General features: G+C 38.5%; 1 protein-coding gene across 3 annotated transcripts in view; it reads left to right on the top strand.

Moving 5' to 3' along the window:
• The first annotated feature begins 6089 nt into the window (after nucleotides 1-6089).
• Nucleotides 6090-20589, top strand: part of NSRP1 (nuclear speckle splicing regulatory protein 1) — a 65483-nt gene continuing 50983 nt past the window's right edge. Inside the window, exons 1-3 of one of the 3 annotated variants that reach the window (XM_060081250.1) lie at nucleotides 6123-6147; nucleotides 6553-6619; nucleotides 7363-7456. Coding sequence is in view for 1 of the 3 variants with exons in the window: in XM_060081249.1 (XP_059937232.1) it covers nucleotides 6128-6147; nucleotides 7363-7456 (114 nt within the window). In the remaining 2 variants the exon portion in view is untranslated. Of the gene's footprint in view, nucleotides 6148-6552; nucleotides 6620-7362; nucleotides 7457-20589 lie in introns of all 3 variants that reach the window. The other 2 variants (XM_060081249.1, XM_060081251.1) reach the window with 2 other exon arrangements.

Below are 20589 nucleotides of genomic sequence, written 5' to 3'. Positions count from 1 at the left end.
ATCTAGCTTAATGATAAATTATCACACACTTGCATGGCATTTTAACTTGTTTGAAGTATCAGCATTTTCACATACTAGCTCATTTGATCCTCCTCATAACGTGTAAGGTGGCAGTCTCGATATTACAATACTATGCCCATTTTATAACCAAGGAAATAGGTTCAAAGAGTGAGTTATTTAGGTCACAACAGCTAGTAAGAGGCACCCACATGTCCTAATTTCTGTTTTATTGCTCTTGCCAGCATTCCAGACATCTCACCAACACTTTCCAGACTTTACTAGGCTAAAGACTATGCTATTAGTCTTGGAAGCTACTTTAAAATTAAGCAACCAACAGGGTTGAATTTATCTAACTATCGTTCAAGTAAAGTCCTATCCCTTAACACCAGGAGTTTACTCTTTTAGTGAAGAGGATGTTATTTATGCTTGACAAAAATTTAGATGTAGGTTTATATTTAAACCTATTTATTTGACTCAATAGATGTATTGATTTATTTTTATTTACATATACTTCAGAAGCTTAGACTTGATTAATTGGATTTTTTATTAGCTCTTTCTCCATAGTTTATAGGTAACAATGATACTGCATGGTGTAGACCATCCAGACCACTTTCCTTTATAATTATAGCTTTCCATGGTCCAGAAACAACATAAGGTTTCAAGACAATGATACTGGAATCCCAGAAAAGCTCCTATTGGCTTTTTTTTTTTTTTTTTTATGTGGTACGCGGGCCTCTCACTGTTGTGGCCTCTCCCATTGCGGAGCACAGGCTCTGGATGCGCAGGCTCAGTGGCCATGGCTCACGGGCCCAGCCGCTCCGCAGCATGTGGGATCCTCCCGGACCAGGGCACGAACCCGTGTCCCCTGCATCGGCAGGCGGACTCTCAACCACTGCGCCACCAGGGAAGCCCCTATTGGCTCTTTTAACAGCTTCATTGAAATATAACACATACATTATACACTTCACATGCTTAATGAAAATGCTTTTTAGTATATTCACAAAATTGTGCAACCATTTACGACAATTTCAGAACATTTTCATCACCCCCATAAAAACTCCATACCCCATTTTTCCCCACCCCAGCCCTAGGCAACTACTAACCTTGCTTTCTCTATGGGTTTGCCTGTTCTGGATATTTTATATAAAAGGAATCATACATTATATGGTCTTTTGTGACTGACTTCCCATTCCTTCATAATCTAAATGTGATCAAGCAACCAGCTGCCCTTAACTTCCACAGGCATCCCCAATCTATGGACTCAGAAGACCCTTTGCAGGTAATTTAGGGAATTTTCATTCCTCTTCTGTAAGGTTTTATGCAATGCCACTCCCACCTAACCCCACCCTACATCATCAACTCTATGTTCCTACTCTCCCCTCCATGACCTTATTATAAAGACTTCTCAGCAGGCAAGATCAATTAATTAAATATTGCCTATGTCTTTCTCTGTAGGCATTGTAATTCCCCTTGGTGGGTGTTCCATCTCCTAGTCATTAACCATATTTTACCTCTCCTCAACCTACTGCCTGAGCTTAAAGGCAATGGGAGAATACAGAAACTTGCATTATATAGGATATTGAACTGGATAACTTTGTGTAACTAATTCCCCATCCAGTCTCCATAAGTAAGAGGCAGACAGCCCAGGCAGGAGGCTTTATTTTTACCCTTTATCGATTCTTTTTAAGCAAAGTCACACATGCTCATAGTTTAAAAAGTCCTTCTGTCATACAAGGTCTATCAAGACCAGAGCATTTCCCAGCTCAACCTCACCCCTATTTTCCTTGCTTCTGAGTCAACTACTTTCAGTTCTTTTATCTCAGGAGTTAATAAACAGCCCATAAGCTAAATCTGGCTAGTTGCCTGTCATGATAAAGTTTTATTGGAAAAACCATGCCCATATTGTCTATGACTGCTTTCATACCACTGGGCAAAGCTGAGTAGCTGCCACAGAGACCTATGACCCATAAGGCCTAAATATTTACTATGTAAGCCTTTGCATAAAAACTTTGCCAACCCCTATTCTGGCTGTAGTTTTGACATGTGCCTCCATATTGCAAAATAACATGCTGTGTGGCTACTTTTTTTTTCCTGAATTAGGCAATATTTATTAACCTCCCAGTATGCAATACAAAGATTTAGCTCCTTCCCCAGTATGTGCATCCACACACACACAAACACATACACATTTTCCACTCCTTCCTTCTTCCCAATATAATTACATAGTAATTTAGATCAGAATAGCTGGATATTCAGTGTTCGCATTATCATGATCATGTATGCTATTTAGGGCTTAGCTATGTAGTAAGTTACAATTATTTTCCTTTCCTGAACATCTTTTTGCTTTCCCTGGCGTTCGTGTCAAAAGAAAACTTTTGGAGTGGCTGGAGTGACTATAAGGATATCAGACAAAGTAGATTTCAGAGCAAAGAATATGACTGATAAAGAAGGTCATTCCATAATGAAAAAAGGGTCAATTAAGAAGACATAAAAATCTTAAATAATTACACACCTAATAACATAGTTCCAAAATAACAGAGCAAAAACTAATAGGACTGCAGGTCCATAGAGAACAGAAGTAGATTACTGGTTGCCTACTGTTGCGGGAGGGTAAATGGGAGCGACTAATGGGTACATGGTTTTTTTTTCTGGGTATTGAAAGTATCCTAAAATTGCTTGTGATGATGGTAGCACAACTCTCTGAATATATTAAAAACCATTGAATTGGGCTTCCCTGGTGGCGCAGTGGTTGAGAGTCCGCCTGCCGATGCAGGGGACCTGGGTTCGTGCCCCGGTCTGGGAGGATCCCACATGCCGCGCAGCGGCTGGGCCCGTGAGCCATGGCCGCTGAGCCTGCGCGTCCGGAGCCTGTGCTCCGCAATGGGAGAGGCCACAACAGTGAGAGGCCCACGTACTGAAAAAAAAACAAAAAACCAAAAACAAACAAAAAAAAACCCATTGAATTGTACGGTTTTGTTTTTTTTGGCTGCGTGGCATGGCGAACAGTATCTTAGTTCTGGTACCAGGGATCGAACCCATGCCCCCTGCAGTGGAAGCGCAGAGTCTTACCCAATGGACCGCCAGGGAAGTCCTGAATTGTATGTTTTAAATGGGTAAATTGCATAGTATGTGAATTATGTCTCAATAAAGCTGTTTAAAAAAAAAGATGTTTATACTAAATAGGAATCTGGTTCTACACAAACATATGGAGACACTGGAAATGGTAATTATGTGAATAAACATAATATTTTTCTTTTCTTTTTACATTGACCTATTTATTATATAAGGGATATGATAAAGTATACATATAAACAACCAGATAGAGATACATAGGTGAGGTGAGGAAGGGCGCTTCTGTCCTCATGAAGTTGGGGTGTACCACCCTCTGGGCAGGTGGATATGTTCACCAACCTGGAAGCTCTTAGAATTCCATACTTTTGGGTTGTTTATGGAGGCTTCATTATGTAGGCATGATGGATCATTAATTTGGTTTAAAACCCCCCTCTTCTTCCCGGAGGATGGGAGGTGGGGTAGAAAGTTTCAAGCTTCTAATTATGGTGTGGTCTCTCTGGTGACTAGCCCCCATGCTGATGCTATCCAGAAGCCCACCAAGAGTTTCCTCATTGGAACAAAATAACCCCTATCACCCAGGGAACCAGGAACTAGAGTCAAAGACCAAGTATCAAAACAACAGTTGCTCTTAGTGCTCTAATTACTCAGGAAATCACAAAGGTTTTAGGAGCTCTGTACCGGGAATCTGGGGCAGAAACCAATATATGTGTCTATATATGTATATATATTTTTTCCCTCTTATTTCACTGTGCCCCAAGCAGATTTCATATTTGGCTTCTATCTAGCCTTACCCTAATCACTTTGGGGGAAAAAAAGACATTCAGCATATTCCTATATGCAAAGCTATATAATTCCTTTAGTAATATATCTCAGCATTAATTCATTTAGAAGAGTGGATCTTAAAATGTGGTCTGTGGACTCCCGAAGGCCCCTAAAACACTTCTGGGATTTTCCAGGTCAAAGCTATATTTCTAATAATACTATGACATCATTTGCCTTTTTCATTCATCCTCACACCAGTGTGCAATTGAACTTTTGAGAGGCTTCATGATGTGTGATGATGTCATCGTTCTGACAGCTAATAGAACGTGTGCCTGTGGATTCTTCTGCGTTTTCTTTCAACTTTATTTCTTCCAGTTTTATTAAGATATAATTAACATACAGCACTGTATAAGTTTACGGTGTACAGCATAATAATTTGACTTACATACATCATGAAATGATTACAATAAATTTAGTGAACATCCATAATTTCATATAGATATAAAAGAAAAAGAAAAAATATTTTTCCTTTTGATGAGAACTCTTAGGATTTACCCTTAACTACTTTCATATATAACATACAGCAATGTCAACTATATTAATCATGTTGTACATTACATCCTAATACTTTTTTATCTTATAACTGGAAGTTTGTACCCTTTGACCATCAATTCCTCCTCCCACTACCCCACCCTTTCCTGCTAAAAAGAAAAAAAAAAAAAGAAAAAGAAATCTGGATCTACACAAAGATACGCAGCCACGGGAAATGGTAAATATGTGGATAAACATAACACTTTTCTTATTTAAAAATATTTTTAAAAGATAATTGGCTGTTTAAAGCAAAAATGATAATTTATTGTGCATTTATAACATAGGTAGAAGTAAAATGTGTGACAAATATAGCACAAAGTCTCAGAGAGGGAAAATGGAACTATACTTTTATAAAGTTTTTATACTATACAGAAAGTGCTTCATTCTTACTTGAAGGTAGACTATGATAAGTTAAAGATGTGTACCAGAAACCCTAAAGCAAAACCTTAAAAAAAAAAACAAAGTATGGCCAATAAGCCAACAAAGAAGTTGAAGCATAAAAATCTTAAGCAGTCATAAAAATTTATTGATTAATTCAAAAGGGTGGGGGAAGGTGGAGGGGGTAGTACAAAACACAGATAGGAAAAAGAGAAAACAAATTGCAACTATACTAATAACTGCTTTAATGAAAATGTTCTAAATACCCACGTTAAAAGGAAGAAATTGCCAGGCTGGATAAAAAAGCGAGACCCAACTATACGTATCAACAAGAGAACCACTTTAAATATAAAGACACAAACTAATTAAAGTAGGTTAAAAGTAAAAGGATGGGAAAAGATACACTATGCTAACAATGCTGGTTATATTAATATCAGATGAAGTAGATAAAAATAAAAAAATAAAGAGGATCATTTCTTAATGGTATAGGGGTCAATGTAAGAGGACATAACAATCCTACATGTTTATATATCTAATAACAAAACTTTAAAATACATGAAACAAAACATGACAGGAGTAAAAAGAGAAATAGACAAATCCACAATTACAGCTGGAGATTTTAACATTCTTCTATCGGTAATTCAAAAGATCTCTTTGCTGTTACTAGTTTGGAAGGGGCCGAGAATGAGTGGGTCCACAGGTGAAGTATGACTAGCATTTTTTAAAAAGTATCATATATAATTTTACTTCCTATACCCAGTGGTACCACGGTATTTTATTAATCATTTCTGTCCTATAATGAGATACTTAGCGTATAGATTTTCATCTTCTGCCAAATTACCCTGAGCCAGGTATACTCACACTGAGTACCTCGGGGGCGGGGAGGGAATCGATAGCCTAGGGCAGTGGTTTTCAAACTTGAGTATCAGAATTACCTGGAGGGCTCGTTAAAATTCAGATTTCTGGGCCCCATCCCAGAGTTTCTGATTCCGTAGATGTGGAACAGAGCCGGAAATTTTGCATTTCTAACAAATTCCCGGGTGATGCCGACTCTGCTGGTCCCAGGACCACTCTCTGCGAACCTCTGGCCTAAAATTTTGTCATTCCTTTCTTCCCACTGATTTCGAGGCAGTCTGTCGGTTTTCAAAACAACGCCAAAAGCCAAACATCAGATTCTAAGCAGTGCGGAAGCAACACAATACGCGAACCCAGCCGGTAGGCGGGTTCTAGGCCGCCCAAACCCGCGCGAGAGCTCACGTTCGACGTCGGCGTCTGCGTCAGCGTCACGTCGGCGTCGGCCACGTTCAGCGGAGACGGGAGCAAGATGGCGATTCCGGGCAGGCAGTGAGTGACCTGGGAGTTAGGGTTAGGCTGGGGAGTGATACACCACGGCGACTGTGTCTTTGGCCGAGCACTAGAAGTGCGCTGGAAGTGAAGGGGCTGTGTCGTCAGGGATAGAGATGGGGGAAAGCGAGAAATCCTGAGGAACATATATTCCCATCCCCCCCCCCCCCCCACATTTTCCAGGATGGAAGCCCGAAGTTTGAGGGAGAAACTTGTGAGGAGATAAAGGAAGTTAGGCTGAGGGGCAGAGAGCGAGACTTTTCTATTTTCCAAAAGCTCGGTCTGAGGCCCCTCAGTCTTGCTTCCTACCCCGCGCTTGAGTTTCTCCCCGGTTGGATGCTTTCAGGGGCAATGAGAAGAGAGACAATTCCTGGCTTTCTTAGAGGGTCTTGTTCTACTTGGCAGGTCAAGTTCTGATTACCGCCCTCCCTTCTCGGTTTAGGAATGTTGTGCTGAGAAGCCACAGAAAAGGGTAGGCATATAGGGAATTGGGGTATACGTTGCCACAAAAGAGACAAATGTTATGTTATATGTTCTTGGAAGTTTTATCTTTGATGTATAATCCTCGCTTGTGATGCGGCTTCCCGTGATTTCTGCGTCTTAAAGGCCAAAACGTGAGAAACTAAATGAGTTGGATCTTATGGGATGGTTCTTTCAGGTGCTCCAAGACAAAGCAAGTGTGCTTAATAAAGTGTAATGGCAATTTGCTCCGTGGCTACTTGGGTTTCTCAGTTAATGTAATCTTTTAAAAAATTTTCATGGGTGACATTAACCTTTATCCAATAACTGCTTTAAAATTGTGTACCCAATAGGGGAAAAAAAAGTATTTTCTTGACTCTTGTTAGATCACAAGGATAATTTAGAGCGTTTTTATTTTTAGTGGACATCAACTGAGCTTTCCACTAACATGTTCTTTTTAAAACCTTGCTATCATTTCACCATCTAAAACATTTCTAAACTCTTCATTCACTTCCCTTCTTTGATTAAAATGGTATTTTGATTTTGGCCCACAAATAATCACTTAGAGTAGTAATTATAAAATCTTTAGCGCATATTAGAACTTTTAGATAGTTGAAAATCAGAACCAGTGTTATATGTTCATAGGTTATGTGACATGTTTTGACTTGGTAGCTTCGTCTGGAAGAGGTAGTGGATGTATTATTGTTTAACATTTAAATATAATGGTGTAATTTCTATTTCAAAAAAAAAATGCAGGTATGGGCTTACTTTGCCAAAGAAAGCACAGCAGTTGCACCCTGTTTTGCAAAAACCTTCAGTGTTTGGGAATGATTCTGATGATGATGATGAGGTAAGGGAAACTATGTTTTTCTACTGCATTGTTGGAAATTTTTTTCTTAGTTGAACTTGTGAATTTTACGTCTTTGCTTGCTTTAGATATTTGTTAATACAGTGTATCTGTAGCATTATAATTTACAGAATTATCAAAAAGGATAAAGAAGAAAGCTCTACTTTTTTTTTTTTGTAGGTGATACATGGGTAATCTAAGAGATTTTTTTTTTCCCAAGGCTATGAACTTCAGTTATTTTTAAGCAGTTATACAGAGTAATTTCAGACAATAATACTGATATATAACAAAATTGTTGCTGTAAAGATTCCTGGAAATAAGCTATTAAGATGTCGCCAGTTTCCTAGAAATTTTTATTAGCAAAGTAGTTTCTTATGAGACTACTTTTGTGGTTACTCAGTGTCTGCTAAGTGTAATTATTCAGTTGTAATGTGGTAGTGTATAAAGTTAGCATTGATGATAATGACATCTAATATGAACATTTTATGTTTTAGCAGCCAAACCAGTGTTTTCCTATGAAGCCCCAGTTTACAGCAGTTTATAAAACCCCCAAATGTGTGCTTATTTAATACTTCAGTCATTTTCTATATTTCTAAAAGACCTTTGTATCAATTTCGTACTTCCTTTGCTCTGGCAGAAAAAATCACTTCTCTTTCAGTTTTTGCTAATTATATAATAGCATAGTTAGGTAATTGAACATATTTGATCCTTTGCTTCTTTTCTTCTGTTGAAGAAATAGACTGTAGATGGCTTACTTTTTTAAAAGTTGATAATTTACATACAATTTGCATATAAACTCATGGATTTTAAGTGTACAGGTTGTTGACTTTTGACAAATATATACGCCCCAGGGCTTCCCTGGTGGCGCAGTGGTTGAGAGTACGCCTGCTGATGCAGGGGGACACGGGTTCGTGCCCCAGTTCGGGAAGATCCCACATGCCGTGGAGCGGCTGGGCCCGTGAGCCCTGGCCGCTGAGCCTGCGCGTCCGGAGCCTGTGCTCCGCAGCGGGAGAGGCCACAACAGTGAGAGGCCCGTGTACCAAAAAATATAATAATAATAAAATATATATATGTGTGTGTGGGGGTGTGTGTGTGTGTGTATATATATATATATATATATATATATATATATGTATGTATGTATATATATGTATGTATATATATATATGCCCCAGTCAAGATGTATTGTAGAATATTTCTTTCTTCCCTGAAAGTTCTTTAATGCCCCTTTGCAGTTAGTTTGCTTCCCCACATTATGCCCCAGACAACTATCTCATTGTGGTTTTGATTTGCATTTTACTTACGAGCAAGGATATTGGCCATTTATGTATCATCTTTAGAGAAATGTCTGTTCATATCATTTGCCTAGTTTTTAATTGGGTTGTCATTTTGTTATGAGTTGTAGGATTCCTTTATATATTCTAGATACAAGTCGCTAATTAGGTGTAATTTGTAAATATTTTCTCCCATTCTGTGAATTGTCTTTTCACTTTCTTGATAATGTCCTTTGAAGTACAAAAGTTCAAATTTGAGGAAGTCCAATATATTTTTTTTCTTAGGTTGCTACTGCTTTGATGTCATACCTAAGAAACCATTGCTTAATCTAGGGTCACAAAGATTTACGCATATGTTTTCTTCTAAGAATTTTGTAGTTTTAGTTCTAAAATTACATCTATGATCCATTTTGAGTTAATTTTTGTATACGGTTATGAGATGGGGGTTCAGTTTCACTATTTGCATGTGGATGGATATCCAGTTGTCCCAACACCATTTGTTGAAGGCTCTTCCCCATTGAATTGACATTACCCTTGTGGTTTGTTTTAATGTACAAATAATTTTTTTAAATCACTGTAGACACAACAGAAAAATACAACATGGTTGTCTTGTAGTTTCACATAAATCATCCTGGCATACCCATGTAATGCAAAGCAACATATACTCCAGTTTGAGAAGGATGGGTTTATACAAGTGATCTAGAAAGTTTACTGATGTGATTGCTGTTTCTTTTCCATTGTGAAATGAGACTAGTGGAAGCTGGACGGTGGGTACACTAGAGTCAGAAAAGAAAGGCCTAGGGCCATTTTGCTCTTCCCTCCCTCCCTCCCACCCTCCTTCCTTTTACATGGAGAGACTTTAATGCAGAGAATTGGTTACATGGGTGATGGAAGACTTGAGAAACTACAAGAGATGGTGAAGCAACCCAGAGATTAGCAGTAGTAAAAGGCAAGAAGTGATAAATGGAGGGATACAGGTAGGAGATGGACCTGGAGGCCAGGGGCTAGGGTTACTTGGTGGGAACTGGACTTTCCCAAAAGGAGTTGAAGCCACTGGGAGATTTAGTCTTAGGTAGAGAGAAAGGCAGGGAGAAATACCTCATCATCTCTCTTTCTCCTACTCTCCAATATACTGTTTTTGTATTCTGTTGGTAGAACCCAGCCAGAAGCCAACTGACAGGGAGCTGCAGTTTAGTTCTTAATGAGTAGAGAATATAAAACCGGTCTTTAGAATAATTTCCTTACTTACAAAACATCAGTCTGGTGAATTCCAGCTTATCCTTATATATTATTTAAATGTTTGTGAGCTTTGAATATAAAACTCTTCTTTTTTAAAAATTTATTTTATTGAAATATAGTTAATTTACAATGTTGTGTTAATTTCTGCTGTACAGCAAAGTGACTCAGTTTATTTATATACACACACACACACACACACACACATTCGTTTTCATATTCTTTTCCATTATGGTTTATCACAGGATATTGAATATAGTTTCCTGTGCTATACAGTAGGACCTTGTTTATCCATTCTATATATAATAGTTTGCATCTGCTAATCCCAAACTCCCAATCAATTCCTCTCCCACCCACCTCCCCCTTGATAACCACAAGTCTCTTCTCTATGTCAGTGAATCTAAAACTCTCTTCTTTAAAAATTAATCAGTTAAGAAACAATAAAATTATTGGCGTTTTGGAAAATACAGAGAAAGATATTTTATGTTTCCCCTCCTGAGGAGGGCATTTGATAAACCTGGCGAGGAGCTTCTGAAGCAAATCCAACTATTCTTATTTTCAGGAATTCAGCAGAAGCAACGAAGAGCCCAAATTTTTTTTTTTTTTTTTTTTTGGCTGTGTTGGGTCTTCGTTTCTGTGCGAGGGCTTTCTCTAGTTGTGGCAAGTGGGGGCCACTCTTCATCGCAGTGCGCGGTCCTCTCACTATCGCGGCCTCTCTTGTTGCGGAGCACAGGCTCCAGACGCGCAGGCTCAGCAATTTTGGCTCACGGGCCCAATCGCTCCGCGGCATGCGGGATCTTCCCAGACCGGGGCAGGAACCCGTGTCCCCTGCATCGGCAGGCAGACTCTCAACCGCTGCGCCACCAGGGAAGCCCGAAGAGCCCAAATTTAAGATCAGACTTTTATTCCAGTGGTCAAGCAGAGGGAGCCCTAGCAAGCGAATTCTGTTTCAGTGTGTGTTTGTATCCAGAGTTAGTTTAAAAATGGGAGAAAGTGGTAGTCCAGCACTTTAAATTATTATTTAAATAGTCCCTCTTCTTGAAATTATCAGAACTAAATAGAAGCAATTATCATTTTGTTCAAAGGTAGAGGAGATAAAGAGGTTTTACCCCATATCAGTAAGGTTTATATTATATCCAGATGCTGCTGTCTGATAATAAGAGAGTACTGGAACTATTTAAAAGCATGAAAGAAGATGAAATAAGCAGAATACAAAATTGAATATGTATATATGGTTGTACAAAACTATATGGATATATAAGTGGACAATTAAAGAGAATTGGTTTGGGTTTTTTTGGTGACAGTATGAGCTTTTAAATTTTTTTTCAAAATTGTATTTATTTCATTGTTATAATTTTTCTTTTCTTTTTTTTTTTTTTTGCGGTACGTGGTCCTCTCACTGTTGTGGCCTCTCCCTTTGCGGAGCACAGGCTCCAGACGCGCAGGCTCAGCGGCCATGGCTCACGGGCCCAGCCGCTCTGCGGCATGTGGGATCTTCCCGGACCGGCACACAAACCTGTGTCCCCTGCATCGGCAGGGGGACTCTCAACCACTGCGCCACCAGGGAAGCCCAATTGTTACAATTTTTGAAGAACAGAAGGAAATCAGTGCTTTAAAAAATACATGACTGTAATTGTATATCCCCCAAATTAGAAACATTTGCAAATTACCGGATTACATGGTATATTTTCATTGCTTTTACTATTTCTTTTCTTTTTAGTTTTATTGAAGTATAGTTGATTTACAGTGTTGTGTTAATTTCTTCTGTACAGCAAAGTGACTCAGTTACACACATATATATATTCTTTTTCATATTCTTTTCCATTGTTTGTGATAAGATAACTAAGATAATAGTGTGTTTGTTTCATTTTTTTCCAGTCCCTCCTCTCTTTCCAGTCCCATTGCCACCGCCTTCATTACTTCTGTCATGGATTATTATAGCTTTGTAACAATTTCCTTATCACCTCTCTCTCCTCAAATTCATTTCAAATACTGTTGATAGATAGATCTTCCTAAAGCACAGTTCTAATCACTGTTAACTTCCTTACTCTTGAACCTAATTGTATTTAAAATCTAAACTGCTCATCCTGACATTGAAAACCTTCCCTATGCTTTGGCTTTGAAGGACTTATTAGCATTTTCTCCTAACTGTGCTTCTCCATGCAAAGTACACTGTTATGTTTGTATTCTTTCACAACTTTACTTTTCTTCACACTGGAAGTCTCTCCATCCTATATGTCCAAATTATAGCCATCCTTTAAAACCCAGTGCAAAAGTTGCTTCCTTCAAGATTTTCCCCACTGGAAAGACTCTTCCTTTTTCTGACACTCTTTACCTTTCTTAGAGCACTTAGCCTTTTATATCTTGTATTATAAGTTATTTGCATACAAGTCTTTCACTGTACTAGAGTATGAGCTCCATGAGTTAGGATCCGAATGTTTGTGCTGGCTTCCAAGAATGAGTAAAATCATTTACTCAGATGTTTTAGCTGTCTATATTGTAAAGAGCCAGATAGTAGATGTTTTAGGCTTTGCAAGCTAAGTAGTCAACTTTGATCTCCTAGTGTGAAAGCAGCCATTAGATAATATGTAAATGAATGAGCATGACTAATAAATGTGTCCTAATACAACTTTATTTACAAAAGTGGGGATGGCTGAGATTTGGCTGTAACTTGCTGACCCATGATGTATACAATTATCCAAAGTACGTGTGACAACCAGTATTTCACAAGTGTTATAAAGTGGCTAGTGAATAAAATAGATGTTGCATGACAAACATGGAACTTCCTTTTAGATATTTCTCCGTGATAAATGCTTGCTCATTTTGCAGAACATAATTTTTCTTTTAGTCTTGGCAATTGAAATGCTCATTTCTAGATAATAATAATCTTGTGAGATCCAGTTTTGTAATATAATTCATATGCCATGAAGAGGTATGATTCATACAACCTGAGAATTGTCACTGTTGGATAAAGATGCAAAACTTCTTGATCTCTTTAAAAGAGAATATTACGTTAAAATAGCTTAAATTCATTCATTTAGTTTTTTGTGTATATATCAAATATGTTAGGTAAATGGTAGATGATAATAATTGCACTTTGACTACTCAGAAGCCATGGTATAGTCCTTTTATAGGTTAAGCTTTCATTTTCATAAACTATAGAACAGTTACAAAAACTATAAGAAAAACATTAAAACCCCAGCAGAAAACCAAGGAAAATACATAGAGAAATATAGAAGAAATGGAAATATCTAATAAACATTAAAAATGTTTAATCTTAGTATATCTAAGAAATGTAAATTAGGGCAACAGTAAGCTGCCATTTTTTTTTTTACTATGTTAGAAAATACTTTAAAAAATGATAATGGCAAGGTTTTGGTGAAATGGGAAATTCTGAAATTCAAAATTTTCTTGTAAATCATTGCCCCTTTTTGGAAGGCAGTTTTGCAATTCGTATCAATCCTTTAAGAATCAAGTATATTTAACCCACTGTATCAATCAGAAGACAGAGGCTGTGCCAGAATTTTCCCTTCTAAAATTCTCTCCTGAGGAAGTTGTCAGAAGTTTGCATTAAAGATCTATAGGTATTCAGAAGTCTTTATTTCAGGGTTGTTTATGATAGTAAAATCTTAGAACCAGTCCAGCTTTCAACAGTGAAATCATGGCTAAGTAAAGTGAGGTGCAGTGTATATTACAGAATTGTTATAAATAAAATGAAAGGAAAAAAGAGTAAAGAGAGCATTTCAGAATATTAATGGTAGTTGTCTTTGGTGGACTTATGAGTGGTTATTTTGTTTTTTATGCTTTTCTGTATTTTCTAAATTTTCCACAATAGTTTTTATAATTGAAAAACAATTTTTAAGAAAAATTTATGGTGAACTTTAAGAATTTCCTGTAAGATACTTAGCTTCCAAATCATATTAAAATATAAAAGGAAATAACACATTTAATCTGATAGAAGTCATAATGAGAGAGAGTACTGGAACTATTTAAAAGCATGAAAGAAGATGAAATAAGCAGAATACAAAATTGAATATGTATATATGGTTGTACAAAACTATATGGATATATAAGTGGAAAATTAAAGAGAATTGGTTTGGGTTTTTTTGGTGACAGTATGAGCTTTTAAATTTTTTTTCAAAATTGTATTTATTTCATTGTTATAATTTTTCTTTTCTTTTTTTTTTTTTTTTTTGCGGTACGTGGTCCTCTCACTGTTGTGGCCTCTCCCTTTGTGGAGCACAGGCTCCAGACGTGCAGGCTCAGCGGCCATGGTTCACGGGCCTAGCCACTCCGCGACATGTGGGATCTTCCCGGACCGGGGCACGAACCTGTGTCCCCTGCATCGGCAGGCGAACTCTCAACCACTGTGCCACCAGGGAAGCCCATGTTTTTGTTTTTTTTTTAAATATTTATTATTTATTTAATTATTTGGCTGTGTTGGGTCTTAGTTGCAGCAAGTGGGATCTTCATTGCTGCATACAGGATGTTCAGTTGCAGCATGTGAGATCTAGTTCCCTGACCAGGGATTGAACCCGGGCCCCCTGCATTGGGAGTGCGGAGTCTTAACCAGTGGACCACCAGGGAAGTCCCTGTTTTTGTTTTGTAGATATGTTGATTTGTATCGTATTTTAGATTCCACATATAAGTGATATCATATGGTATTTGTCTTTCTCTTTCTGACTTACTTTGCTTAGTACGATAATCTCTAGGTCTATCTATGTTGCTGCGAATGGCATTATTTCATTCTTTTTTATGGCTGAGTAATATTCCATTTTATATATGTACCACATCTTCTTTATCCATTCACCTGTTGATGGACATTTGGCTGTTTGTGAATAGTGCTGCTATGAACATAGGGGTGCATGTATCTTTTCTAATTATAGTTTTGTCCAGATATATATGCCCAGGAGTGGGATTGCTGGGTTATATTGTAGTTCTATTTTTAGTTTTCTGAGGAACTTCCATACTGTTTTCCATAGTGGTTGTACCAACTTACATTCCCACCAACAGAGTAAGAGGGCCCCCTTTTCTCCATAGCCTCTCCAGCACTTGCTATTTGTAGATTTTTTAATGATGGCCATTCTGACTGGTATGAAGTGGTACCTCACTGTAGTTTCGATTTGCATTTCTCTCATAATTAGTGATGTTGAGCACCTTTTCATGTGCCTAGGGCCATCTGTAAGTGTTCTTTGGAGAAATGTCTATTTAGGTCTTCTGCTGATTTTTCAATTGGGTTGTTTGTTTTGTTGTTATTGAGTTGTATGAGCTGTTTATATATTTTGGAGATTAAGCCCTTGTCAGTTGCATCATTTGCAAATGTTTTCTCCCATTCTGTAGGTTGTCTTTTTGTTTGTTTTTTTTTTTTTTTTTTTTTCTCTTTTTGCGGTATGTGGGCCTCTCACTGTTGTGGCCTCTCCCGTTGCGGAGCACAGGCTCCGGATGCGCAGGCCCAGCGGCCATGGCTCACGGGCCCAGCCGCTCCGCGGCATATGGGATCCTCCCAGACTGGGGCACGAACCCGTATCCCCTGCATCGGCAGGCGGACTCTTAACCACTGCGCCACCAGGGAGGCCCGTCTTTTTGTTTTGCTTATGGTTTCATTTGCTGTGCAAAAGCTTGTAAGTTTGATTAGGTCCCATTTGTTTATTTTTGTTTTTATTTTTATTGCTTTGGGAGACTGACCTAAGAAAACGTTGGTATGATTTATGTCAGAATGTTTTGCTTATGATTTCTTCTAGGAGCTTTCTGGTGTCATATCTTGTGTTTAAGTCTTTAAGCCATTTTGAGTTTATTTTCGTGCATGGTGTGAGGGTGTGTTCTAACTTCATTGATTTACATGCAGCTGTCCAACTTTCCCAGCACCCTTTACTGAAGAGACTGTCTTTTTCCCATTTTATATTCTTGCCTCCTTTGTTGAAGATTAATTGACTGTAGGTGTGTGGGTTTATTTCTGAGATCTCTATTCTGTTCCGTTGATCCATATGTCTGTGTTTGTGCCAATAACACACTGTTTTGATCACTGTAGCTTTGTAGTATTGTTTGCAGTCTGGGAGGGTTATTCCTATTTCTTAATCTTTCACCACTTTAACTCCAGTCTTTTTTTTTTTTTTTTTGGCGGTAACACGGGCCTCTCACTGTTGTGGCCTCTCCCATTGCAGAGCACAGGCTCCAGATGCGCAGGCCCAGTGGCCATGGCTCACGGGCCCAGCTGCTCTGCGGCATGTGGGATCTTCCCGGACCGGGGGATGAACCCTTGTCCCCTGCATTGGCAGGCGGACTCTCAACCACTGCACCACCAGGGAAGCCCAAACTCCAGTCTTTTATCTTTTATTTATTTATTTATTTTTATAGAAGCAGTTAGGTCTTTAATTTTTTTTTTAATTTATTTTTTGGCTGAGTTGGGTGTTCGTTGCTGCATGTGGGCTTTCTCTAGTTGCAGTGAGCAGGGGCTGCTCTTCGTTGCAATGTGTGGGCTTCTCATTACGGTGGCTTCTCTTGTGGCAGAGCATGGGCTCTAGGCGCATGGGCTTCAGTAGTTGTGGCACATGGGCTCAGTAGTTGCGGTGTGTGGGCTCAGTAGTTGTAGCTCGTGGGCTCTAGAGTGCAGGCTCAGTAGTTACGGTTCACGGGCTTATGGGCTTAGTTGCTCCGCAGCATGTGGGATCTTCTGGACCAGGGCTCAAACCTGTGTCCCCTGCATTGGCAGGTGGATTCTTAATGACTGCACCACCAGGGAAGTCCCAACTCCAGTCTTTTAAGAACACTTTCTTGGGACTTCCCTGGTCGTCCAGTGGTTAAGACTCCGTGCTCCCAATGCAAGGGGTGCACATTCAATCCCTGGTTGGGGAACTAAGATCCCACATGCTGTGTGGCCAATAATAAATAAATAAATAGTTCCCCTAGATAAATAAAAACACTTTCTTGAATAACTAAAGTAGTCTTCATAAGTCTGTTTTTCCTAAAATGAATCTTTTTTTCGTTGGAAGCCTGTTTGGCTTGCTAGTGGTAAGAAAAAGTTAAAATTTTAATCTCTCTGAACATTATAGTACATCTGAATCAAGGAAGTGTTTCAGTTGCAGTTTTTCATCAGTTATCAGGCTCATAATTTCCTATTTCTCTGGAGATAGTCTGGTATAGTTTGAATAAAATGACAGTTTTATATGGACATGACAAAGCATATTATTTGTGAAAATGGCAGGAAATTTGGGTTATTTTAATGATGGCTAAGAATTTTTTATGCTTTTATCATATGCTACTAAACTGAGTTCCTAGAGATTCATGATCCTGAATATATCTAATAGCAGTATAAGCAGTGAAAAATTTTAAGTAATTGTGTAGCTTTGCTAAAAATTCATCCCTTAACCTGCTATCTGTGAGTGAAATGGATATGTAAGAAAATGCAAGAAGAGAGCAAAGGACAACATTAAATGATAGAATTTTGTGAGGAGTGGGAACGACAGCAAGAGGATTCTGTTCTTCTTATGCCAGTAGGATAAGAGCGTTACCAAAGTGGCTGAGATCATCCAGATTATGAAGATGAGATGACGTAGGAATTTTTGTTCTTTTCTAGGAAAGAAATGGTGGTATTAATCATGTGCCTTCATAGACGTAAAGTTGCTTTGTGAATCTCTGGTTAAATTTGTTTAGCCAGATTTACTTACGTTGACACATGGGTGAATTATTTTTTAAAAATCTCCTTTGTCTGAGATATAATGCACATTGTTGTATTTTCAACTCCTGAGGTTTGTTTTTTTTTGTAAATTCTTTTTATTGGTATTCTCAATTTGGTGAGATATTCTCATACTTTTCTTTAGTTTTTTAGACAGTTTCCTTTAGTTAATTGAATGCGTTTATTCTGTGTGTGGACTGTACTTTCTTGTTTCTTTGTATGTCTCATAAATTGGGGTTGAAAACTGAACATTTAAAATAATAGAAATGGCAACTGCAGAAATCAGAGCTTCCCCTCTTCCCAAGGTTGGTTGTTTTTGCTGGGTTTTTTTTTTTTTTTTTTTTTTTTTTTCTTTTTGCGGTATGCGGGCCTCTCACTGTTGTGGCCTCTCCCGTTGCGGAGCACAGGCTCCGGATGCGCAGGCCCAGCGGCCATGGCTCACGGGCCCAGCCGCTCCGCAGCATATGGGATCCTCCCAGACCGGGGCACGAACCCGTATCCCCTGCATCGGCAGGCGGACTCTTAACCACTGCGCCACCAGGGAGGCCCTGCTGGGTTTTTTTGGTTGTTGTTTTTTGCTTAGCGACTTTTCTGAGCTAATTGTTTTTGTTTTGGGTTTTGTTTTTTTTGGACACACCACGTGGCTTGTGGGATCTTAGTTCCTGGACCAGGGGTTGAATCTGGGCCCACGGCAGTGAAAGTGCTGAGTCTCAACCACTGGACTGCCAGGGAATTCCCTGAACTAATTCTTAAAGTCTGTATTCATTGTTGTGTGTGGCCACTGAAGTCTGCTTGGTTAGCTTAGTGGTCAGCTAATGAGCTGACAGAGACTTCCTTAAACACCTGGAACTAATAAGTCACAAATCTGCCAAGAGACTCTGTGCATGTTGGGGTATGCCTTCAACACAGAGCCAGGCATTTTACAACTTTGCCTTATCCTTCACTTCTTGCTTGTGCAGTGCCTGATGTCAGTCCTCAAGATCTGTCTTGAGAGTTTAGGACCTTCTTAGGTCTTTCCTGATCATGCTCAAAGGTCTGTGTATGCATGTGATCTTCATGATCCCTAGGAATATTTTGGAGATTTCAAGCCCATATGGACATTCTATTCCTCTGCTTTTCTTCCTTTTAAGCTTTTTGGTTAACTCGTTATTTTCCCCAACTGTTAAAACTGTTACCCACTGCCTCAGGCCACCCTGAGGTTCAACAGTTGTCTTTGATTGTTTTTGACAGATACCCCCAGGGAAAAGGCTGTTTTATATGAGCAACTCTGTCAAGTCAGATTAAGACAGCCTTGTGAGTGGTGTCTTTCAGGGAACCACCAGACATGTCCAATAATTCTCTGGGATGAGGTTTTCAAGGAACTTCATCTGCCCTTTGCAATGGCTGCCAGACTGCTGATTTTTCTATTGTACTATGATTGTGGTCTCTTGTTTTTAGGCTACCATGGCACTAGGGAGGGGATGATGGAAATAGGGCAAGTTAAAACACCACAAAGTTCTTACCAAGATTCAGTTCTTGAATAAATGCTCCCTAGACTACTGTAAGCCTTTGGTTAATTTCCAGAGTTCTAAAAAAGCTGATTCTGACCTTTTTTGCCAGTATTTTTATGGTGTTTTGGAGAAGAGAATTTCTGTTAGGTCCATACCACCATTTTCACTGACATCCCAGGTTGTCTTTTGAGCCTCTCCAATACATTTTTGCACACTTTTGACAAAGTCGTCTTACTTGTTTTAAAATCACTGTTGACTTCCCATTGCTCTTAAAGACCGAAATCTTCATTTTTGATCTGCAAAGTCATTCATTGTCTTGCTGTTCTGTTCAGCCTGTTCTCTACTGTAGCGCTCTATCTTATTCTTTAAAATTGCCTTAAGTCATTTAAGTGTGTTTTAGTGTCACCTTCAGTTTCATAATGAAACTAGGGATTTTGATTGGAATTGCATTGAATTTATAAGTTTAGAAGAGAATTGATATTTTAATATTTCACTCTTTATATATATAAAGATAGCATATTTCCTTATTTGTTCAGGTGTTTTATATGTCCTTTAGTACAGTTTTATCATTTCTTCCATGAGGGTCACACCCACCTTTTGTTGGATTTATTTCTAGGTACGTTGTAGCCCTTGTTATCGTATAAGGGGATTTTTTTCTAATTTATTATTATTAGTATGTGTAAAAGCTTCTGATTTTCTTGTTATTGTTGATTTAATTCTAGTACCTATATAGTTCTAATAGTTTACCTGATGATTCTTTTGGATTTCCTTTGTGGACATAGTGTCTGTAAATAAGGATAATTTTGTCTCTTTTCAACTCTTTTACCTCATATTTCTTATTTTCTGGTGTGATTATGAGATTGTCTTATTATGTTGTCTGAAAACTACAATATCTAGAGAGAGGCAATGATAGAAACTTCGTTACATTCCTGACTTTAATGGAAATTGCTTATAAAATTTCTCAAATGTGATGTTCGCTTTACATTTTAGCTACTATTTCTAGTTTACTACGAATTTTTATCAAAAATGATTTTAAATTTTAATTTTTTTAGCATCAATGTGAGTTTACATTAATTTTTTTTAACACCTTTATTGGAGTATAATTGCTTTACGATGGTGTGTTAGTTTCTGCTTTATAACAAAGTGAATCGGTTATACATATACATATGTTCCCATATCTTTTCCCTCTTGCGTCTCCCTCCCTCCCACCCTCCCTATCCCACCCCTCTAGGTGGTCACAAAGCACCGAGCTGATCTCCCTGTGCTATGCAGCTGCTTCCCACTAGCTATCTCTTTTACGTTTGGTAGTGTATATATGTCCATACCACTCTCTCACTTTGTCACAGCTTACCCTTCCCCCTCCCCATATCCTCAAGTCCATTCTCTAGTAGGTCTGTGTCTTTATTCCCGTCTTACCCCTAGGTTCTTCATGACCTTTTTTTTTTTTCTTAGATTCCATATATA

This window comes from Mesoplodon densirostris, chromosome 18 (assembly GCF_025265405.1).
Source record: "Mesoplodon densirostris isolate mMesDen1 chromosome 18, mMesDen1 primary haplotype, whole genome shotgun sequence".
NCBI classification, from domain to species: domain Eukaryota; kingdom Metazoa; phylum Chordata; class Mammalia; order Artiodactyla; family Ziphiidae; genus Mesoplodon; species Mesoplodon densirostris.
This window is presented reverse-complemented; position numbering and strand designations above follow the sequence as displayed.